The sequence below is a fragment of the Pan paniscus genome, chromosome 14 (genome assembly GCF_029289425.2).
Source record: "Pan paniscus chromosome 14, NHGRI_mPanPan1-v2.0_pri, whole genome shotgun sequence".
In the NCBI taxonomy this organism is placed as follows: Eukaryota; Metazoa; Chordata; class Mammalia; order Primates; family Hominidae; genus Pan; species Pan paniscus.
This window is the reverse complement of record NC_073263.2, coordinates 31,909,434-31,934,401: the sequence shown is the minus strand read 5'-3', so window position 1 is coordinate 31,934,401 and position 24,968 is coordinate 31,909,434. Positions and strand designations below refer to the sequence as shown.

At 37.9% G+C, this 24,968-nt stretch overlaps 1 protein-coding gene across 1 annotated transcript in view; it reads right to left on the bottom strand.

Annotated features, from left to right (window-relative positions):
- The window catches only part of BRCA2 (BRCA2 DNA repair associated), an 84,553-nt gene that overhangs the window by 31,585 nt on the left and 28,000 nt on the right, over positions 1 to 24,968 (bottom strand). The window contains exons 12-18 of the mRNA XM_003826866.5: positions 23,984 to 24,079; positions 21,740 to 21,809; positions 13,342 to 13,769; positions 12,025 to 12,206; positions 10,707 to 10,894; positions 5,953 to 6,123; positions 5,113 to 5,467 (exon numbers count right to left, since the gene is read on the bottom strand). Coding sequence (XP_003826914.4) covers positions 5,113 to 5,467; positions 5,953 to 6,123; positions 10,707 to 10,894; positions 12,025 to 12,206; positions 13,342 to 13,769; positions 21,740 to 21,809; positions 23,984 to 24,079 — 1,490 coding nt within the window. The remainder of the gene's footprint in view (positions 1 to 5,112; positions 5,468 to 5,952; positions 6,124 to 10,706; positions 10,895 to 12,024; positions 12,207 to 13,341; positions 13,770 to 21,739; positions 21,810 to 23,983; positions 24,080 to 24,968) is intronic.

The following is a 24,968-nucleotide window of genomic DNA, read 5'->3' as shown; positions in this document are numbered from 1 at the left end:
TCTCCTAGTTAAAAACTAAATCACTACATTACTACCCTATGAGCTGACAAGCCTCACCTCACATACAACTTCTGGATCAGTGAATGATCACCATTGAGGAAAGTCTCTAACCAGAGAGACTCAAATAGACAAAGGTTTTCATTAAAAAAAAAAAAATGCAGGGAGCAGAAAAAACGAAAATGAAAATAAAACATTAATCATTAGCTTTAGAAAGATGAGAAGATACTGTATCTATGAAACAAGAACTGAATGTCACACACAAAAAAAAGAAAAACATTTAGGGAATAATAAAGGTCTCTTGAAAATTATGTTGGTAGACACAAATTCACTTTAAGAACTAGAAGAAAAGGGCTGTAATCCTTTTCCGGATTTACAGGCTCAAGCTTGTAATCCCAGCACTTTGGGAGGCCAAGGCGGGCAGATCATGAGGTCAGGAGTTCAACACCAGCATAGCCAACATAGTGAAGCCCTGTCTCTACTAAAAATACAAAAAAATTAGCCAGGTGTGGTGGTGGGTGCCTACAATCCCAGCTACTTAGGAGGCTGAGGCAGGAGAATCGCTTGAATCCAGGAGGCAGAGGTTGCAGTGAGCCAAGATCGTGCCACTGCACTCCAGCCTGGGCGACAGTGCGAGACTCCATCTCAAAAAAAAAAAAGACAACCCTAATTTGAGGGTTGCGAAATGGTTATATTTTAATTCTATTATTCCTTATTTGTTGAAACATTTTTATAAACAGAAACTTCCCCTCATCTACTTGAGGGTCCCAAAATATAGATCATATAAGAGAAGAAAGATAAATGCTTGATTTTTTTCTCCTTTTACCTAGTTTTTGTTGTTTTTCTGAGGCTGGGTCTGGCTCTGGCTCTGTCACCCAGGCTGAAGTGCAGTAGCACGATCTCAACTCACTGCAACCTCTGCCTCCTGGGCTCAGGTCATCCTCCCACCACGGCCTCTCAAGTAGCTGGGACTATAGGCAGATGCCACCACACCTGGTTAATTTTTGTATTTTTTGTAGAGATGGGGTTTTGTCATGTTGCCCAGGCTGGTCTCATACTCCTGAGTACAAGCCATCTGCCCACCTCAGCCTCCCAAAGTACTGCCATTACATGCGTGAGACACTGTGCCTGGGCTTTAGTTTTTAAAACAATGAGAATAGAAGTTATCATTTGTTATGAATTTCAATTTTTTGCTGTTATTATCCTTTTTTTTTCTTTGAGATGGAGTCTCGCTCTGTCACCCAGGCTAGAATGCAGTGGCACAATCTCGGCTCACTGCAACCTCTGCTTCCTGGGTTCAAGCAATTCTCCCTGCCTCAGCCTCCCAAATAGCTGGGATTACAGACACCCGCCCCCAGGCCTACCTAATTTTTGTATTTTTTAGTAGAGATGGGGTTTCACCATGTTGGCCAGGCTGGTCTCAAACTCCTGACCCCAAGTGATCTGCCTGCCTCGGCCTCCCAAAATCTTGGGATTACAGGTGTGGGCCAGTGTGCCCAGCCTGTTATTATCCTTTCTGATGCTCAAATTATTTTATCTGTGATCAGTAAGAATCTATTCTATTACACTCCTAAGTCCTTTTGACATGACACTAGTAGTGTTTGATGCTTAGTTTTTTTCTGGTATGTCAAGACTTTCCAGATTCATATATTTCTTCCTCTGAATCTGGAATCAGCCATTTCTTCAAGACACCTTGCATCCTTTTAAGAGAAAACAGTACTTAGAAAACAGTCTGAGAGCTAGGGTTACTCACTACTACTGGATTATTCCTTTTTTTTTTTTTTTTTTTTTGTTCTTTTTGATAGATGAAACCAATAAGCGTGTTTTTTTTTTCTTTGAGACAGGGTCTCACTTTGTCGCCCAGGCTGGAGTGCAGTGGTGCGACCTTGGCTCACTGCAACCTCTACGTCCCAGGTTCAAGTGATTCTCCCACCTCAGCCTCCACAGTAGCTGGGACTACAGGAGCACGCCATCATGCCTAGCTAAGTTTTATATTTTTAGTAGAGACGGGGTTTCACCATGTTGGCCAGGCTGGTCTTGAACTCCTGACCTCAAGTGATCCATTCACCTTGGCCTCTCAAAGTGCTGGGATTATAGGCGTGAGCCACTGTGCCCAGCCAGCATGTATTTTTTAAAGATAATAAAGATCTCGAGTTCATAATGATATTTCCAATACAAATGCAGAACCACAAGTTTTCTTTTACTTCAATCTCACATCTGCACCTTTCTCTGATAAAAAGATCCCTGTTCTCTATAATCATATAATGACTCACATACAACAAATATACGTAAAAGAGTATACACATACAACATACTTCACATCCACTATAACTTCAGAATAGGAATACCAACACTACCACCAACAATATGATTACTAACAATAGCTTAAGATTTTGTTTCATTTTATAGTTGTTGTTGCTATTGTTGTTCTTGGGGTATATACCACTAGGGACATAAAACATTTTTTAAGTTACTTGAAATACTTTCTTGGTATGATTATGCTCTAATTGAAAACACACTTAAGTTCTTTGCTTTCATTTGACTTTCTAAATTTTTAGGAATTGCTTTTTTTGTATTTTGTTACAAAATTATGTAAAAATATTTAAAGACAAATCTATAAAACATGGCATATTAATAAAGAATTAGAAGAAAAAAATTAAAAACCATCCCAGAAGTTAGAATAAAAAAAGACAATCAAATAGAAAGTAGGAGAAAAGACAAGAAAATTATAGGAACAATATAGGAGGCCTAGTGTCCAAACATCAGGAGTTCCAGAAAAAACTAGAGAAAAAAATGGATGGAAATTATAAAAGAACCACTTAAAGAAAATTTTCCAGAACTCAATGAAGGACTATGTGTTTCTAGAGTAAGTGCCAGTAAGCATGTGGGCCAAGAACTAAAGGAAAAAAAAAAGTTAAAAAAAAAAAAAAAAGACACCAAAGTACATTACTGTGAAATTTAAATAACAACAAAACAGGCTGGGCGTGGTGGCTCATGCCCGTAATCCCAACACTTTGGGAGGCTGAGGCAGGTGGATCACCTGAGGTCAGGATGAGACCAGCCTGGCCAATATGGTGAAACCCTGTCTCTACTAAAAATACAAAATTTGGCTGGGTGTGGTGGCAGGTACCTGTAATCCCAGCTACTCGGGAGGCTGAGACAGGAGAATCACTTGAACCCGAGAGGCGGAGGTTGCAGTGAGCAGAGGTCACGCCATTGCACTCCAGCCTGGGCAACAAGAGCGAGACTTTGTCTCAAAAATAAATAAATAAATAAAAATAAAGACAAAACAATCTTAACTTCTTAAAACCAGAGCACATAATGAATGACTGAAGATAAAAACAGCACCTCAGGCCAGGTACAGTGGTTCATGTCTGTAATCCCAGCACTCTCGGAGGCTAAAGCGTGAGGACCGTTTGAGCCCAGAAGTTCAAGACCAGCCTAGGCAACACAGGGAGACCTCATCTGTAAAAAATAAAACACTCCAGCCTATGTAACACAGTGAGACGTTGTCTCAAAAAAAAAAAAAAAAAAAAAGAATGCACTGCAATTAGCAGGAGCTATGCTAAAGAAGATAAATGAAATGTCTTAAAAATTCTGAAGAAATTATTTCAACCTAGAATTCTATATCCAGCCAACCTTACCCTAAGATATCAAAAAGCTTGCATGCTCCTTTTCACAACAAGCCTCTGAGAGTTGTGGGCCCTTAAAATTGGGGGAAAAACTCTAGAAAGATGACATGGAAACCAGGAAATGGGGTTTCTAACACAGAAAAGAGGTAAGAATAATTTACAGAATGAGAGCTGTATGGCACACATAGAAAATGAGCACTTCAGAATGGAGTAAGAATATGAAGAGGTCCAGGGGTTCTCCAAGAAACAGAAATGGAACCAATGGAGAAATTTTAACATATTGGGCAGGATTTTTATAGCTCCTGTGTAAGGACACAGAAAATTAAGAGAAATGAAAAGGACAGTTAATAACTTCATGGAAAGCAGTAAGCTGTAAAGAAAGGAAATGTGATCACAGTCGATTAGGTATTAAATTGCAAAAAATATTTTTCAGTCATTATAATGTATACACTGAATACAGATTTCACTAAAAATCATGCTGTATTAGTAGAGGGAAGATGGGGAAGAGGGTAGAGAAATATGTAGCAGTGTTGGAGTAAGAGAATGAAATCCTCATTTTCCATAGCAGGAAGTTAACGGTTGCTGTCTAAACTGAAGAGAGAAAGAAGACAGCAGTACAAGCTAAAAAATAGTCAAACAGACTGGAAACGATTGCCTCTTGGGACCATGAATGAGGATGGGGAGGGTTGTGCTAGCAACTGCTTTTTTTTGGTTATATGTCTTATATTACTTGAGTTTCCAAATTATGCACATGCATTGATTTGATTTAAAAAAAAAAACAAAAAGAAGAAAATGAAAGCCACTGCAAGCTTGATGTTCTAAGCAACATAAAACAAAAGACTGTTTCAGCTTGATGGAATGCTTTCAGTAAAAAGCAATCAATCCAACATGGAACTAATGCCAAACAAAATATATCTTTACCTTAAAAATGTTTAATTTATAAAACATTCTCTTTAGAGTGATCCAGAATACCACAGAAGTAAATTCTCTGCAAGGTTACCTCTTAAGTGAATCTGAATGTACAATATTATCGGTAATTTCAGATAGCAATACTGCAGACCATTCAATATGACAAAGAGTCCTGTTATGTAGTTTAAAATCTACATAGAGATAAAAAGTGTATCTATTACATATTTGAAAAGTACTAAAATGTAATTCTCTAATCCAGAGTGGAATAGGGATCTGATCAAAGCAAAGCTATGAGAACAAGAGGGCAGCAAGCTACAGATACCAAAATCAAATGGTGCAAATTTGTTTTGCTTTTTAATTGGAAATGCATTATTTAAGCTCAAGAAAGATCTCTGGACTTCCCAAAAACTGCACAAAAACTTTAACTGTCTGAAGAATATGCTTTTTATACTAAAATGATCAGTACATCTAAGAAATTGAGCATCCTTAGTAAGCATTTAAAATTTAAATGTAAAACTTCTAGAATTTAACTGAATCAATGACTGATTTTTACCAAGAGTGCAAATTAATTTACCTTTAACATAAGAGATTCTGGGGCTTCAAGAGGTGTACAGGCATCAGGAGAACCCACCAGTTCTGCTCCATGAAGAATAATCTTCTGACCAACTGTCAGTCTGCCATTCTTTAAGACAGCTAAGAGGGGAGGATCTAACTGGGCCTTAACAGCATACCACCCATCTGTAAGTTCAATAATGGCCACTTTTTGGGTATCTGCACTACTAGTTTTATTGCTAGAAGTTTCAGATATATTTGCGCTCAATGAAATTATGTCAGAAACACAGAGAACAAGTGTTTTTGCAGCTGTGTCATCCCTTTCCATTATCTTTTTTATAGCCGATCTTCTGCTTCTATCAATTTCCACATCATATCTAAAAGTGAAAACAAAAATGCATATTTTAGGAAGTGTGACTCTAGAATTCCACTGTTTAAACAAGTCACTGAATAACTGAGAATAAAAACTGAATTTATCTAAGAAATACTGAGAATTAAAAATTTTGTAGCTAGGAATATATTGTTTCATATTGTTAAAATATCAATTATTTTTAAAAAGCAAAAAATAAAATGCAAAAATGCTTTATTAGCAATCCCCGAATAGTGGATCAAATTAGTAACTCATATTCTTCTCATACATCAAGAGGTTAAGGAGGGGGTGGGGAAAGAAGGAAGCAAGCAATGCATGAATGTGTGATCTCTCTTAAATGGGGGCTAGGGATGACAGGAGAACAGCAGTGTGGGATGGCAACTGTCACTGACAACTGGCTTGTGCAACATTTTGACATGGAAGTCACAGACTACACAGAAACCTTAACCATACTGCCGTATATGATTACGTAATGTAATGCTTTAAACTTGCCTGTATTTTAGTTGAAGAAGCACCCTTTCTGGGCTTAGGCATCTATTAGCAAATTCCTTAGGAAAGGCACATTCCATAGCTGCCAGTTTCCATATGATCCATCTATAGTGATTATAAACCCATATTCTAGAAATAAGCTTTGGATCCACACCTGGAGTGTCACACAGAGCCCTGAACAAATAAAGGTAGAATATTATCATAAAAACCACATAGGATGATACTGAATTCAACAACTACAACTATTCTCTGTACAAAAACTACATTGTTCAAGATCATTAAGTTTTTATGAGTTCATATGATCTACAATATAATTTCAGAAAATTATTTGACATGTATCAAAGTATCATACTGATAAAAACTTCACTTGCTGAGCATGGTGGCTCATGCCTATACTCCCAGCATTTTGGGAAGCTGAGGCAGGAGGATTGCTTGAGGCCAGAAGTTTGAGATCAGCCTAGGCAACATAGTGAGACACCCACATCTCTACAAAAAATAATAAAAAAAATCAGCCAAGAGTGGTAGCTCACATCTGTGGTCCCAGCTACTTAGGAGGCTGTGGTGGGAGGATTGCTTGAGCCCAGGAGGTTGAGGCTGCAGTGAGCCATGATAGTGCCATTGCACTCCAGCCTGGACAACAGAGTGAGACCCTATCTCAAAATATAAAAACAAAACAAAAAATTCCACTTAACAGTCAACAGAATGATTTCAACTCATATTTGTTCCTGAAAAATGAGATCCTTGATTTTAAATAATTATATTTTAGATTATTTTTCTTATGAAAGAGATTTTTTTAGAAATCACGCCTGAGAACTGCCTTTCTTAGTCTTGGTGCTCTCTTTGATCCTGTCCCCTCTGTTCTCAAATCTCTAACTCCTCCTTTCTCATTCATACTCTTAGCACTAAGACAACAGAAGTAATCAAAAGAGAACTTCCATAAGCTCCCACCCTCATATCTATCCACTCACAGCATCTGTATCCCTACACTTTGCCCTCTTCCAAGCATCTGCATCCTTACACTTTGCCCTCTTCTACCATTTGTGCACTAGCTCCTACCCCTTGCTGCCTACAAGGCCAACGATCAGGAAATGCCTCCTCTCTCTCCTGCATCATCAATTTTTTCCCTCTCTACTGAACGATGTTAATCAGCATAAGAAACGGTTTTTTTCTACCTTAAAACAAGCCAAAACTAAGACTCTTTGATCCTACTTCCTCTCCAAGCAATGTCCCTCTCTCTGCTTCTTTTTGGCAACTCCCAAAAGAATCGACTGTATTCTGTGTCTCCAATTCCTCCTCTTCAACTGCTCTTTAATTGCATTCTAATCAGGATATCACTCCACCAATCTATTGAGCTATTTTTAATAACGTTAGTAATGTCTTCTGCAGTGCTAAATCCAGTGGCCAATCTCAGTCCTCATCTTACTTTACCTATTAGAAGCAGCTTCCACAGCTGGTCATTTTCTATTCCCTAAAATTCCATCTTCATTTGGAATGCAACACCCCATTCTGCATTTATTCCTAACTTTCTGGCTGCTCTTTCTCAGTCTCTTTTTCATGGCCTTCAAGTCCATCTATATGCCGATGACTTGTGAATTGATTTATTTGGCCTATACTTTACCTGTGTATAGACTTCCATATCCAACTGCCTACCTAACATCTCCACTTGGCTGTCTACTATTACATCTCAAGCTTCAAATGTCCAAAACCAAACTCTCCATTTCCCTCCATCTTTGGTCTTCTCAATTCTGGTAGTTACATACAACTCTATCCTTCCAGCTGCTAAGGCCAAAATCTTCACAGCCATTCTTATTCTCCTCCTCTCTCACGTTTTATATCTAATCCTTGAGCAACTCCTAATGGTGCCACTTTCAAAATACCCCAGAGTCCAACTGCTTTCCACCAATTCCACTGCCACTTCCCTGGTCCAACCAACCACCTCTCACATGTATTTCTGCAATAGCTTAAGTGGTCTCTGTGTGTCCATCTTTGCCCCTCTCCTCAACAAACAGCCAGAATTATTTTTTCAAAAATAAGTCAGATCAGGCTGGACACAGTGGCTCACACCTGTAATTCCAGCACTTTGGGAGGCCGAGGAGGGTAGATCCTGAGGTCAGGAGTTTGAGACCAACCTGGCCAACATGGTGAAACCCTGTCTCTACTAAAAATACAAAAATCAGCCGGGCATGGTGGTGCGCGCCTGTAGTCCCAGCTACACGGGAGGCTGAGGCAGGAGAATCGCTTGAACCTAGGAGGTGGAGGCTGCAGTGAGCCGAGATTGCGCCACTGCACTCCAGCCTGAGCAATAGAGTGAGACTGTCTCAAAAAAAAGTCAGATCATGTTACCCTTTAAGCCTTCCAGTGGTTTATTCAGTAAAAATCGTGCAGAGTAAAAGGTAAGGGTCTTATGAAGGTCTATGAGGTCTTCCCTTTGTATCTCATCTACTACTACTCTTCTCCTGCCCACTCTACTCCAGTTGCACTAACTTCCTGTTCCTCAAATACTTCAAGCATGCTCCCCTCTTAGAGGCTGGGGGTCTTTTGCTAGGATAGTCCTATGCTCCCTCCTTTTACTTTAGGTCATTTATCAAATGTAGCTGACTCAGTGAAGCCTTCCTAACTACTTATTAGATTAAAAATCGCATCTCCTTGCCCAACTTTCTCTGCCACCTTTCCAACTTTATCTGTCTTTATAGTATGTATCTTCTTCTAACATACTATACAATTCACTTATATTTCAATATTTTCTATGCCTTCCACACCCACTAGAATGTATGACTCATCAGGGCAGGGACTTTTTTGTTTTCCTTTATTATCCCTAGTACCCAGAATAGTACCTGGCACATAGCAAGTGCTCAATAGAGATTTGCTGAATTATCAGAAAAAACTAATGAGAGCTTCCACATTCCCACTTAGACTACAGGGCAATCATTCTTAACTTCTACCTTATGCAGTCTATTTAGTACGAGAAAATAATACAACCGTTTAACCAACTTTTCTTACTGGAATCTATAAGCAGATGTTTGTTATATAAGATACGCAAGATGTAAACAATATTTTGTTTTTAAAAGTTAAAACAAAATTCAGGAAAAAAAGTTTTATCACTTTTCCAAAGCTATAAATTTTGGAAAGATGTACAGAAATTTAAAGATAAGGATGCTGAGGAAATAAATCCCATCTTTTGCCACTGGCATAATGTAATATATCTCTGATAACAAAAAGCTTTAAATTATGTTTCTGTAAAAACTACAATAAAAAGAGGTTATATAGTTTCTAAATTGTTGCTGTTTTAGGGCTCTGAGATTTTCTAGTTAATTGGCATTATTGATATTCAAATATTTCTGTTTAGCTTTTAGTGTTTATTTATATTTTGTATCCATTAAAATATATAATGAAAGAAAACATGAAGTAAGTGTGTGTCGGGGGAGGAATCTACCATAAGGCCATTTCAAATTTAACTTTCTTTTTTTTTTTTTTCTTGAGACGGAGTCTCACTGTTGCCCAGGCTGCAGTGCAGTGGTGAGATTTCGGCTCACTGCAACCTCCGCCTCCCGGGTTCAAACGATTTTCCTGCCTCGGCCTCCCAAGTAAGTGGGATTGCAGGCGCGTGCCACCACGTCCAGCTAATTTTTGTATTTTTAGTAGAGATGGGGTTTCGCCATGTTGGCCAGGCTGGTTTCAAATTCCTGACCTCAGGTGATCTGCCCACCTCAACCTCCCAAAGTGCTGGGATTATAGGTGTGAGCCACTGCACCTGGCCTTTTTTGAAATAGGGTCTTGCTCTGTTGCCCAGGCTGGAGTGCAGTGGCGTGATCTTGGCTCACTGCAACCTCCACCTACTGGGCTCAAATGATTCTCCTGCCTCAGCCTCCCGAGTAGCTGGGATTACGGGCATACCTGGCTAATTTTTGTATTTTTAGTAGAGCTGGGGTTTCACCATGTTGGCCAGGCTGGTCTCGAACTCCTGACTCTCAGGTAATTGGCCCATCTTGGCCTTCCGAAGTGTTGGGACTACAGGCGTGAGCCACCGCGCCTGGCTGGGCTAATTTTTTAATTTGTTTGTAGAGATGGGTTTTCACCATGTTGCCCAGGCTGGTCTCAAACTCCTGTGCTCAAGAGATCTGCCCACCTCAGCCTCCCAAAGTGCTGGGATTACAGGCATGAGCCACCATGCCTGGCCCTCAAATTTAACTTTTTTCTTTTTTTTTTTTTTGAGATGGAGTCTCACTCTTATCGCCCAGCCTGGAGTGCAGTGGCTCGATCTTGGCTCACTGTAACCTCTGCCTCCCAGGTTCAAGCGATTCTCCTGCCTCAGCCTCCAGAGTAGCCGGGATTACAGGTGCCTGCCACCACGCCCAGATAGTTCTTGTACTTTTAGTAGAGATGGGGTTTCGCCACGTTGGCCAGGCTGGTCTCGAACTCCTGACCTCAGGTGATCTACCTGCCTCGGCCTCCCAAAGTGCTGGGATTACAGGCATGAGCCACTGTACCCGGCCAAATTTAACTTTATAAATTGGGCTTTATTTATAAATGCCTAAGAAAAATGTCCCAAATCAAGAAAATCCAGTTCATTAAACCCCAGGACAAACAGCACTTTTCAAAAGACTTCTACAGAATGCTTAACCATAATGCACTTAAAACAATTAAATGCATAAAAATTTGATTTCTAGCCAACTTTTTAGTTCGAGAGACAGTTAAGAGAAGAAAGAGGGATGAGGGAATACATAAAAGTTAACACACAATCTTTTTGCATAGAGTACCTATAAAATTCTTCTTTTCCAGCCTTTCCATCATTGGAGGGTATGAGCCATCCACCATCAGCCAACTGTATTCCTTTTCCAGTCCATAAACTTTCCTTACCAAAATAATCTTCAGTGTGAAACTGAAAAGACTCTGCATTTTTGCTGTTAATTTTTATGCAATGTTTAGAAACGCCATACATATACAGCTACACAAAATAAACACACACACAAAAAGAAAAACAATTTAAAGTAAACATGTATCACACAATAAAAACAATTATAACAAACCAAAACTGAATTTACCAAAAATTTTCATTAACTACTAGAATCTTCACTACAAAAACATTTAAGTTATTTACTAGAAACTAAAAATTTTAATGTAATATAAATGATCCATACATTCCACAGTCTGCTGTATCTTTTCCACCCCGCTTATACGCCTGCTAAATCTGCCATAGGAAGGTACTGTGAGGATAAAAAAATGTGATGTTTTACAAAATCTCTTAAGTTCAAAAACTTAGATGGGAAACAAAAGGGAGAAGTTTAAGTATTTTAGGGAATGTGACCTCAGGTGGTCAGATCTGTACACAGGCTTGGCTTACTTTCAAAGTGCTTGCTTTCACCCCAGGATATCTAACCCAAAGTGTCTTTTTGTTTGTTCAGAGTTTGACTCTGGAGTCAGACTCTTTGCTTTGGAATCATAGCACTTCCACTTACTAGTTAAGTGACTTTGGGGCAGTTACTTAACCCTCTCTATGCTTCAGTTCTCTCATTTGCAAAATGGAAACAAAGTAACAGTGCCTTTCTTTCAAGGTGACTGTGAGGATTAAGCAAGATATACCTAATAAATGTGAAGTGCTTAGAAGAGCATCTTACACCTAGAAAATGCTCAAAGTTAGCTATTAATGTCATCAATATTATTTTCACCTCTCCATTGCCTAAAATTCTACCTAGATAATATTGGCTTAAGGAGAATCCTGTTTGGAAAATATAAATAGCTCATAGAAGGTTCAGGGCTATCAGTTATTCACATTTGAATATCAGTAAGACTACTTTAACACCTAGCTGAGAGCATTTACAATGACAAAATAAGAAAGATTTGAAGGGGGAAAAGAAGTCGTAATTTGGAAGCACAGATCACTTTAGTAGGATGAGGCAGGCCTAGCAAGGGGCCACAGGCTGCCACTGCAGGCTAATTAGAAAATATGATGATTTCATTCATCCATTCTTGCACTAATGTGTTCATTCTTTAAACAAAGCCATTTGTAGATACTAGTTAATGAAATAAAATTACACTCTGTCATAAAAGCCATCAGTATTGTAGACAAACACATACCTGTTTATGAGAACACGCAGAGGGAACTTGGCCTCCTACTGCTGCTTTCAGAGAGATTCGAGGCAGAGTGGATGTTTTTGCAAGATACAGACTGCCTGGCTGTGGAAAGACGCGTTGCCTTTGTTTCTTCTTAATTCGCATATCCTGTATATCTCTGGCATTCTGAAGACTTGTAATTAAATCTATCAAAGAATAAATACTTAGCAAAAATAAAATTGAAATTTAAAAAGCACAACCCCTGGCCAGGCACAGTGGCTCACGCCTGTAATCCCAGCACTTTGGGAGGCTGAGGCGGGCAGATCATCTGAGGTCGGGAGTTCAAGACCAGCCTGACCAAAATGGAGAAACCCTGTCTCTACTAAACAAAAAAAAAAAATACAAAAGTAAAAAAAATACAAAAGTAGCCAGGTGTGGTGGCACATGCCTGTAATCCCAGCTATTCAGCAGGCTGAGGCAGGAGAATCACTTGAACTCGAGAGGAGGAGGTTGCGGTGAGCCGAGGTTGCACCATTGCACTCCAGCCTGGGCAACAAGAGCGAAACTCTGTCTCAAAAAATAAAAAGCGCAAGCCCTGTTTTATAAAATTATACATATCAATTTCCTCGAAGTTTACATGCTCTCCTTTTCTCTAAAAAGGGTACCCCTTTTAATCCTTCATAAATGAAAGGATGTTTCAACTTGTAAAGCTGTATAAATATGAATATCTTTACTATTTTTATCTCTTTTTGAGACAGAGTTTTTCACTTTTGTTGCCCAGGCTGGAGTGCAATGGCGCGATCTCGGCTGACTGCAACCTCTGCCTCCCGGGTTCAAACGATTCTCCTGCCTCAGCCTCCCAAGCAGCTGGGATTACAGGTGCCTGCCACCACGCCCAGCTATTTATTTATTTATTTATTTTGTATTTTTAGTAGAGACGGGGTTTCACCATGTTGGCCAGGCTGGTCTTGAACTCCTGACCTCAGGTGATCCGCCTGCCTTAGTCTCCCAAAGTGCTGGGATTACAGGCATGAGCCACCACGCCCGGCCCTATTTTTATCACATTTTAAAAAGAAAATTAGTAGCATGATAGAAAATATATTCCAGTAACAGCAGTCCTAGATTGTGTGTCTAATTTTTTTTAACAAGTCCACAAGAAGTTATCTTTGAAAGAAACATTAGAATAATTTAAACCTAATCTTTGGATTTAGAAAATCTAAAACATTAAAAAGGGTTTTAAAATTACCACCACCAAAGGGGGAAAACCATCAGGACATTATTTAACAACGGAAATATCTAACTGAAAGGCAAAAATTCGTCACACAAATTGTCATACAATACCTAAAGGTTCTTCTTCACACTTTGTGAAAGTTACAGCTGCTGCTTGATTGGAGTTGTTTTTGTTAAACTGATGAATCTCATTGTCATTAATCTTATTTTTACTATCATCAGAGCCATGTCCATCAATGTTTTGCTTTTGTCTGTTTTCCTCCAAGTTAATATTCCTAACACACTGTTCAACTCTGTGAAAATGTGATTTAGTTTTAAAAGGTGGAACAAAGACTTTGGTTGGTCTGCCTGTAGTAACCAAGTGTCTCATTTTTTCATTTCTTGTAGCAGAAACTTGATAAAATGGATGTCCTGAAACTGCTAAATTGCTTGAAGATTTTTCCAAAGTCAGATGTTCATACAAATGAGATTTAGACAGAAATTCTTGACCAGGTGCGGTAAAATTTGGATTCTGTATCTCTTGACGTTCCTTAGTTGTGCTGCAATGGGGAGAAAATATATAAGTTTATCGACTAGTACACATATAAATATTTAGGAATATGCCTTTTTTGCAGACCCTCATTTGCTACATGGTGATACTATTCTGGTAACTGTTTTGCATTCACCATGGTTGCCATTCCAAAACAATATCACATTTTTCAAGGCTAGCCTTTGACTTTACAATCTACCTCACATAACACATAATAGAAGAGAGTCTGTCAAGTGTGGACCCTCTCAGTGTGTCCCCTCTAATTCCATCATAGTACTCCTTACCTCCTTCACCAGGGAAATGTCTACCCATCCTCTTCTCTCACCTTCACATCTTCACCTGAACTCTCTACTCCGCCTAATACCTCAGTCTCCACAGGAGATCCCCTCTTTCAATTATCCCACCTCGCTCCCTTTTCTCTCTTCTACCTATTTATACCTTTTTTAAAGTGCCCTTTTTATTTGGCCCAAAAATCTTGCCTACGTTTGAAACTCTTATTTTCTCACTCACCTTTATCTCTGCCTCAAGCTAATACTCACTGTTACACTCCACAGTCAACCTTCTTCAATAGGTAATGTAGCTATTTTCACTTCCTCAATTTCTACTCAATAAACTCTCATTTCTCCCACTACTCTACAGAAACTGTTCTCAATAAAGTTGTTAATGACCTCCCAGATGCATGTGGGATGCACGCAAACTCATTCTACTCAACTTTCCTAATAGCTATGACAGTTTACATTTTCCTTCTTTTAAAATTCTCACCATCACTGTACCTCTTTCATCTTTTACTGGTTTTACCTCTTCCTGATTCCTCAAAAAAAAGTCTCCAAAATTGGATGTCTTCCTTAGACACTTTCCCTTGCTAATGTGAGTCATTTCCATTGCTTAAAGTATCACCTAACAATGAAAATATCCTTTATCCTCATGCCCGATTTTTCTCCTAGGGTTGTTCCTACATTTTACACTACATACAGCATCAGACATCTGTACCTTGATGTTTCACACTCATTTCAAACTCAACATGTCCAAAAGTGATCACCTTTCTCAGCATACGTGGTCTTCCTAATACTTGATATCTTGTTGAAAACCCCAGATTTCCTTTTACCAAACCCTGAATACCTGGAACTTGAAGTTGTTCCTTTAGTTATCCGTTCGCCTATCCATCAACTATTTAATGAATTCCTACCAGGTGCCAGACATTGTTTTGCTGGGGAACACGGTAACAAAATTTTGTTTTTGCAAGTATATTTCAGTGGAAGGAAACAGACAAACAAATGTGTCGATTGGCCTAGACACAAGTGTGCCTGGAGCAAGGAGAGCAAGGGGAACATTAGAAGGTCCGACTGGAAAAATAGCAAAGCAGCCAGATCATGAAGAATCTGTACACCATGACAAGGGCTTTTAGTCTCTACTCTGAGATGGCACACCACGGAATAGTTCTGAGTAAAGAAATGACATAATCTGTCTTATGTTTAAAAGGATCCCCCGGCTTCTTTGTTGAGAATTCACTGTGTATTGAGGAGTAGGGAGGTAAGCAGGGGGACCAGTTCTACTGAAAGGACTGACTAGAGTGGGTTCAGGAGAGTACTCAAAGAGATAAGTGAAAAGAGGAGGGACAATTCTAATGAGTTGGGCTTTAAGAGAAGAAAATGGACTGTTGAGATTACTTAAGAAAGGCTGTTCTTTTTAAGATGAGAGATGTACAACAACTGCTTAGGGTGATGAGAACAATCTATTAGAGAGGAAAAAAATCCATGCAGGAGAGAGACAAGATAATTGCTGGAATGATTTCTTCAAACAGGTGATCTAGATGAGATCTAATGCACAAGAATGAATAAACCTTCTGTCCCCAAACTTCTATTGATTGATCTTTTAATCCTTTCTTTTTAAATATTCAGAATATTTTTAGTATAAGGAGTTTGCCTTGTAGGTTATGCTCAAGATATCTATTTAAATCTAAGTGGAAATAATTTGCCAGTCTCAACTTATCACTATCTGGCCAAATCTACTGAATTTCTATCTTAATCATTCTCTACCCTCTACTCTACCTCCTTTGCTAGGTTAAGACCTGTACTTACTAATCTCCTTGCAACAGTTTTGCTTTGGTATACTTCTAAAACACCAATCTTATTTTGTTCCTCTTGTTAGAAACTTCCAAAGACAGCCTATCACCTACCTAGGTTTCAACTTATCAGAAATGACATACAGGAAGCTTCCTATTTGGTCCTAACCTCCCCATTTCTTTTTGTTTCCCTCTGTCCCCCAACCAAATTCCAAGATTTGGAATGCCATCTTTAACCAAGCATTCTTTACATTCTGTCTGAAGTACTTTTGAGCAGTCATGTGATTAGCTGATAATTTTTGTGTTCTTAGATCACTTTTTACATCTATTTTAGAATTTATATTACATTATAATTCTTGTTTTCATGTCTGGTTCCCAGGCTAGCAATCTGAGTTAGACTTATTTATCTTTATATCTTTCACTATAGTATATATTAGGTAGTTTGAGCAGGTACTTTAACAAATGTTTGTTTGTTAAATACATTAAACTATTCTCCCATTTTACACATAAATTAAGGTAATACACGGGTAAATACGTATTTCCTTTCTTATTTAATACAACTGTTTTTGATTAAAAAAAAAAGAAATGAAAAAAAAAATCACCTGGCTTTCTACATATGTGTATGTGCAGCCTGCTAAAAAACACATTCCAGAAATACAACTCAGTGACTTCAACAATTCCACAATCAGGTGTTTCTGAAAAGGTAACATTAGGCCTGGTACAGTGGCTCACGTCTGTAATCCCAGCACCTTGGGAGGCCAAGGTGGGCGGATCACGAGGTCAGGAGATCCAGACCATCCTGGCTAACACGGTGAAACCCCTTCTCTACTAAAAATACAAAAAATTAGCCGGGCATGGTGGCACGCGCCTGTAATCCCGGCTACTTGGGAGGCTGAAGCAGGAGAGTCGCTTGAACCTAGGAGGCAGAGGTTGCAGTGAGCCAAGATCGTGCCACTGTACTCCAGCCTGGGTGACAGAGTGAGACTCTGTATCAAAAAAAATAAATAAATAAAATAAAATAAAATAAAATGTAACATTAAAATAATTTCAATGATATTTTTAGGCTTAAAAATTTATCAGCTAGAAAAGAGTTTGCAACTACTTTAAACAGTTTTAGATGATTTTATCATATTTATATGTCTAAGTGACATGTTTCTTCTTGACTTTTTCTCTTGAAGTACCCCTACAGAAAATGAAAATTCAGCTCTGTCAACACAGCTTCTACCTTACTACACACACACTCTTGCCTTTCATCTTCCTAAATTACGTATTTAATTCTACTGTGTCCGGAATTGGTTCCTTCTGGTGGGTTCTTGGTCTTGCTGACTTCAAGAATGAAGCTGCGGACCCTCACGGTGTTACAGTTCTTAAAGATAGTGTGTCCCGAGTTTGTTCTTCCTGATGTTCAGATGTGTCCAGAGTGTCTTCTTTCTGGTGGGTTTGTGGTCTTGCTGACTTCAGGAGTGAAGCCGCAGACCTTCCCAGTGAGTGTTACAGCTCTCAAAGATGGCACGTACAGGGTTGTTTCTTCTTCCTGGTGGGTTCGTGGTCTTGCTGACTTCAGGAGTGAAGCCGCAGACCTTCGTGGTGAGTGTTACAGCTCATAAAGGTAGTGCGGACCTAAAGAGTGAGCAGCAGCAAGATTCATTGCGAAGAGTGAAAAAACAAAGATTCCGTGGCATGGAAGGGGAGCCGAGCGGCTGCTGGGTCTGGCTCAGGTGGCCAGCTTTTATTCCCTTATTTGGCCCCGCCCACGTCCTGCTGATTGGTCTATTTTACAGAGTGCTGATTGGTGCATTTACAAACCTTTAGCTAGACACAGAGTGCTGATTGGTGCGTTTACAAACCTTTAGCTAGACACAGAGCGCTGATTGGTGTATTTACAATCCTTTAGCCGGACAGAAAAGTTCTCCAAGTCCCCACACGACCCAGAAGCCCAGCCAGCTTCACCTCTCACTATCAATGTTCAACATTTACATTACGGCTAAGTCAGTATAAAGTATATGTAGTATTAATAGGCAGTATATTTTATTTTATTTTTTTATTTATTTATTTATTTTTTTGAGACGGAGTCTCGCTCTGTCACCCAGGCTGGAGTGCAGTGGTGCAATCTCGGCTCACTGAAAGCTCCGCCTCCCGGGTTGACGCCATTCTCCTGCCTCAGCCTCCCAAGTAGCTGGGACTACAGGCGCCCACCACTACGTCTGGCTAATTTTGTTTTGTTATTTTTAGTAGAGATGGGGTTTCACCATGTTAGCCAGGATGGTCTCAATCTCCTGACCTTGTGATCCACCCGCCTCGGCCTCCCAAAGTGCTGGGATTACAGGCGTGAACCACCACACCCGGCCATTAATGGGTAGTATATAAATAGTGTATTTCCTTTACAACTTTTGCTTTCTCTTGAGTTAATTTTTAAAATCTGCTTATTTTCTATGTACTTACTGTTTATTCACATCTAAACTCTTAGCTATATATAAAAACCTCTTTTCATTCTGTTCACAAATTATAGTTTTTAAAAAAACATTTTTTCTTCTCCTTGAATAATGTTTCTTCTAAGTTGTTTTCATTAATGTGTTTTTTGGTTATTTTATTTTTGCTTTTTCTGATGTCTCATAATCTTTGGATGTCTGTTTATAGTTAAGAGTGAGGGACCAAAAGGCTGTTTTGAAGCACTTGGTACAAAGATAGAACTTGTTGACTGCAAGCTACACAGTAGCTTGATTAAATGGAAACTTCCACTAGTGAAAACTTAGCTGTCTATATTCTGGAAGCTGAGTGGTGGAAAAGGGCTTGGTGAGGGGAGATCCCAACATTCAATATGCATATATTAACTTCTTCTTGCTTTCAAGTAGTTGCTTCTGCCTTCAACTGTGCCTAGTGTGTTCACCCTCTACTGTATCCTCTCTGGAGAATAAGCCTCTGGTTCTTTTCATAGAGCGGGCAGGAGACAGTTGCCCAGCTTCATGAGTATTGCTGCTGCTGCTTTTTTTTTTTTTTTTTGATGTGGGGTCTTGCTCTGTCATCCAGGCTGGAGTGCAGTGGCGCAATCTTGGCTCACTGCAGCCTCCACCTCCTGGGTTCAAGCAGTTCTCCCACCTCAGCCTCCTGAGTAGCTGGATTACAGGGGCATGCTACCATGCCCAGCTAAATTTTGCATTTTTAACAGAGATGGAGTTTCACCATGTTAGCCAGGCTGGTCTCGAATTCCTGACCTCAGGTGATTCACCTGCCTCAGCCTCCATGTGAGCCACCGTACCCGGCGAGTATTGCTTCTTAAACATAATTTCAACTTATTCCATTTTGGCTCCCTCCTTCTGCACCACCCAATTCTAAAGATAAGAAATGAAGCCACCAATTCCTAGTCTTTTGAGACCTGAGCGTAAAATTGTTGGTTCTCTGCTGTCCCCACCACCAGCTTTCATTCAGTTTCCTTCTGCATGCTTTGAGAAATTTAGTTACTTTGTTATTTCCTATTTTCCTTGTTTGTGTGTGTGTGTGTGTAAGTTTCTTCAATGATGTTTTGGTAAAAGTTTGGAAGGCAAAGAAAGGAGATGAGTATGTTCAATTCACCATCTTTTTTTTTTTTTTTTTTTTTTTTTGAGACAGAGTCTCACTCTGTCACCCAGGCTGAAGTGCAGTGGTGCAATTTTACCACAACCTCCACCTCAAAGGTTCAAGCGGTTCTTGTGCCTCAGCCTCCGGAGTAGCTGGGATTACAGGCGTGTGCCACCACGCCTGGCTAATTTTTGTATTTTCAGTAGAGATGGGATTTTACCATGTTGGCCAGGCTAGTCTCGAACTCCTGGCCTCAAGTGATCTACCCACCTCAGCCTCCCAATGTGCTGGATTACAGGTGTAAGCCACTGTGCCTGGCCTCAATTCACCATCTTTACTAAGAAGTTTCCTAATACATTAAAACATGCAGGTACTGCTTTATTTTTATCTTGAAGGCAAACTCTTCCAAAGTCTCTTATCTTCTTCAGTTCCAAAGTAGTCTAGCTGCCTTTCTAGACTTAGCAACACAGCTACTCTGGGATCTCCCTTCAATATCATCCTGAAAGCTCCCTTTGCCTCTCTTCTATGTTGAATTCTTGTTTCTTAAGTCCTATACCTTCCTCCTTCTTGGTGTATGCATTTGTTTTGGTTAGTTTCCTGAGAAAAGCGCACGAGAGATCTCTTAGTACTTCACATCTGAAAAATGTCTACCCTCACACTTAATTCAGATTCTAGGTTGGAAATCATTTTCTCTCAGTATTTTGAAGGCACTTCTCTGTATTATATAAGATCTACAGTCTTCTAGATTCCATTGCTGATAATAAGAGAATTCATACTATTATGGCTTGAAACAATTTGAAACCTAACTTCTTGGTCCTCTAATGAATTTAAGGTTCCTGTCTGCCTCTATTATTCTAAAAATTCACAAGGATGTGCCTTACTGTGGGTCATTTTTACTTGTGTGCTCACTCAGTGGGCCCTTTTAATTAAGGAAACTCATGTCCTTCAGTACTAGTAAAACTTTTAAAATTATGTATTTATTTTAAAATTTCTTTCTTCATTTCTCTTCTGTGCCTTCCTTCTCAAACTCTGTATTTTCAGATGATAGATCCACAGAATTGACTTTTCATACCTTTTTTCATTTTATTCTGTATTCTGGGAACTTTCATGATTCTTCCATTATTTCTACTGAGTTAATTTATTTGTGCTATCATATTTTTAATTTCTAAGAGCTTTTTATAGCAACTTGTTCTTATTTTACGGCCATTTTTTCTTTTCTTACCTGAGAATATTAGTAGGTTTTTATGAAGTTTTCATAGTCTATTTCCTCTAGGTTCCTTTCTGCTATGGATTTTGTACTTTGGTGACTATGTTTCATAGTAGCTTTCTTCCAATGACTAGTTATCTTTGACTATCTTTTCTTATTTAAAAGTGAAGCACTAAGTAGCTTCCTGGAAGCTCTGTGCATGTCAACAGTTAACTTCCTGGTCTGGTGACTGGCTATACTGTTTCATCTGAGTATCCTCAACTGTCAGTATTTTTTGGTCTTTTCTATTGGGTCAGGCATATTCCCTAGGAAAAAAAATAATCTTCCAGTCTCATGCCTAGAGGGCCTGCATTTGGGAACCAAGTGTGGGAAGGAGCTAGGTCTCACTGCTTGACATACAGATTTGTATCTGATCTTTCATTTTAGTATCTTTCCCTCAATTGTGCCTGGTGTCCCCTCCCTCCAGCCCACCTTCAATTCAGAATCCTCTCAATTCATCTTTTTCAAAAACAACCTTCTGATTTCCTGGCAGAAGAAGGATAACCGCCTATTTGCAGTGGGGGAGGAAATATAGATGTTTCTTAAAAAGAATTTCAACTAATCTTCCTATTTTCTACTTCACCTTCAGAAGTACCTGTTGCTGCCAATTTGAATCTTTTTCAGGTTTTTTAGGGGAAAGCATCTCTGTTTGCTCTAGTGTCAGGTTTTAGCTTTCTCATGCTTACTAAATCCTTTATGTTTTTGGCTTCCAAACTTTTGTTGTTTCTTCTCATCATTGTCCTTGGGAATTATACATTAAAAAAACCATCTTAGTACTTTTTGAAAGGTTTAGAGAGGAGAGATAAAAGGATATTTTTAATATCTGCAATCTTTTTGTTAACTGATTTTGAGCAATTTCCTTAATTCCTCTCAACCTTAGTACTTCATCCATAAAATTAGAATAAAATCTGTCTACTTTACAAAGCTGTCATAAAATTAAAAAATAAAATAATATGAACAGCACTATAAAATACTACCGAAGTATTTTATAAATTTTATAAAACGGGAAGTGTTAACTTCTTGACATTAGTGTCATTATTTTTAGAAATGTTCATTTATAAAAACGAGACTTTTCTCATTCTGTATTAGAATTTAGAAAAATTTAAACATGTCTTACCGAAAGGGTACACAGGTAATCGGCTCTAAAGAAACATGATGCATAAACAATCTTCGATCTTTTATTGTGCCTAGGAAACAATTATTTTATATTACATATTAGTTAAAATCTAAGAGAATATCCATGTTACTGTAAATACACAAAAAATTTGAGACAATTATAGGCTTTAAAATTTTCAGTGAATGTAACGGATGCTCAATAAATGTTAACTATGAAAATAAATTATTGATTCACAAATTGATAATGACTATGCACCAAATAACTCACAGTACAAGCATACAACAGAAATCAGCATAAATTTAGTTAGTTGATGTTAACCATCGTAACTCAAAGGTGTTAGCTAATTTCTGATGCAAATACCAAATTTAAAATTTAGTCTTATGAAGGTTTAAAAGCTAAGCTTTAGATATTGTTCATTCTCAGTATGTAACTGGAACCTAATTAAATCTTCAATAAGTCCACTAGTTGGAAATTGGTTAAACTAGGAAACACTGACACAGCCAGATGATCAACTACTATGTAACCACAAAAAAGAATGAGGACGATCTCTATATACTCATTAAGGAGTCATCTCCAAATAATTCTTAAGTAAACAACAACCAATAAACAAGGTGCAAAATGGTGTATATACTGTATCTTTTGAGTAAGAAAGGGTAATGAGTATATACATGTATTTGCTTATTTTTATTAAAAAGAATCCTGAAAAAAAAAAACACTAAAAAAGATTACCTATAGTAAGCAAGAGGTGGGTGAATAAAAACTCTAAGTATACCTTTTTGTAGTTCTGATGAATGAACTATGTAATGTTTTATTTATTCAAATGTAAAATTAAATAAGAAAAGACAAATCCTAAAATTGAAAACAAATGGAAAAAAAGGAATGTAACCTAATTATCAAATTGGTAACCACATCTGGAAGAATTATTTTGAGTGACATTTGAACACAGTATTTTGACTAAACATTCTTAATAATATATGGGTTGAGTATCCCTAATCTGAAAATCCAAAACGGTCACAAATCTGAAACTTTTTGAGTGCCAACATGAGGCCAGTAGAAAATTCCACATCTGACCTCATGTGACGGATCACAATTTAAATTGTCTTATGCAAAAATTATTTAAAATATTGTATAAAATTACATTTAAGTTATATGTATAAGGTGTTTATGAAACTTAAATAAATTTCGTGTTTAGACTTGAGTCCTATCCCCAGATATCTCATTATGTATTGTATATGCAAGCATTTCAAAATCTGAAAAAATCTGAAATCTGAAATAGTCCTGGTCCCAAGCATTTCAGATAGGAATACTCAACCTATATACTCTAAGGACAAAAACTGCAAACAATTCTTACATTTTCCTTAGTAGTTTTACTGTCAGTAGTTAATACTGATATTGTATATTTAGATTATTATGTATATACTATAGGACAATGATTCTCAAGAAATGATCAGTGGAATCCTGTTAGGTATCTACAACCATTTTAGGGAATCCAAGCTGTCAAAACTGTCTTATTAGTAAAATGTTATGTATGTCCTTTTCACTGTTGATATTTGTACTGTTGGTATATTATGCTTGCATACTTCAGTGCGTTTCTCAAGAAAATACACTTAAATGATTGAGTTGTGAGCTATACTAGCTATTTTTTCACGAAATACCTTTTACTTGAAAGAATAACCAACAAACTATAGTTATTCAGACTTGGGTATTCGGCAGACATCTTTTCAAAAATGAATGAAAATAAGCTTGTCACCTACAAGAAAAATAAGTGACAATACTTATTGCCGGGGAAAAATTCAAGCTTTTAGACGAAAATCAGAATTTTTGGGACGCTTGTATCTGGCTCTGTAAGCTTGACAGCTTTCTACTACTTAAACTTTTCTGATCGGTAATGGCATCAATGAAAGTGATTGTTTAATACTGCACAATAAAACTGTCAACTTTCAGAAGATCCGCATAACTCAGTGAACTCATATCTTCCAAATGACCAATGCATAATATTACTAATTTTAACATTAATCAGTTTACATTTCTAATATGGTAAATATCAATAGATATATTCCACATAAACAAATGCTCTTTTAGGTCCTCAGTAATTTTTAAGAGTATAAAGAGGTCCTTGATTAGGCACAGTGGCTCATGTCTGTAATCCCAGCACTTTGAGAGGCAGGTGGATCACCTGAGGTCAGAATATTATATACCATACCTATAGAGGGAGAAAAGATATAAATAAAAAGCAAATTTTACCATCTGGAGTGCTTTTTGAAGCCTTTAAGGATTTTTCTTGATTTTCTATTATCCTGTCAAATTCATTTAATAAGTTTCTTTTGATTGAGGGTTCTCCTAAAAAGAAATATTTCATATATGTTTTTAAGGCAAATAATATCAGTTTTATTTCTCAAAAGCCTATAGACCATTTTTTTAAAGCTAAAGTATTGACTCTTTAAATGTTAAACAAAAATACATACAACAAATAGTGACCTAATGTTTGAAAGAGTAAAGTCAGTCTTCAATGTCAATTACATTTTTGTTCTGTTTTGACCACTTTAAAACACCACTATTTAACAGGGTCTAAACAGGATAAATCCTAAACAGGATAAACAGATGCTACCAGATACCACAGATAAGCTACTTTTCGAAAAACTGACACTGAATATAACTCTAGGTTTACTGGCAATAAGGCCTAACAAAATTTCTTCAAATAAACTTTTTCTCTCTTTTTTTTTTTTTCCAGCACAGGGGCAGCCATTAACTGAAGGAGTAATTTATTATGTAGGTCCTTGAATTAGAGTTAAGAGGCTTTTTATAATTACCAAATTACATTAAAGTACTAGTAATAGAAACAATTCTTATTTAAAAATTCTACAGAGGCTAAGAGGGTAAGATTAAACCATAATTCAAGGTAGGCATTTCCATGTCATGCTGAGATAATATATAACAGGTACTTTGCTTTTTGATGCTTTATTACAGGGAATAAATTTGTATAATTTAATAAGTAAAAATGTCCATGCAAGGCTTTAGGAGGTGTTAGATTATTATAAAAGTGGTTTAATTGTTTAACAGTGACCTGTACTGTTCCAGTAACCAGAAGCTGACTAAGTTATACACTTATATGTTACAGAAATGAGGGAAATTAAGTAGTAACACCGTTGAAAGCATTTACAAGTCTGAGTTATTGTTTTTTTTTCCCTAGGTGGAAAGTCAATATACTTCAGTACGCACAAGAACAGAA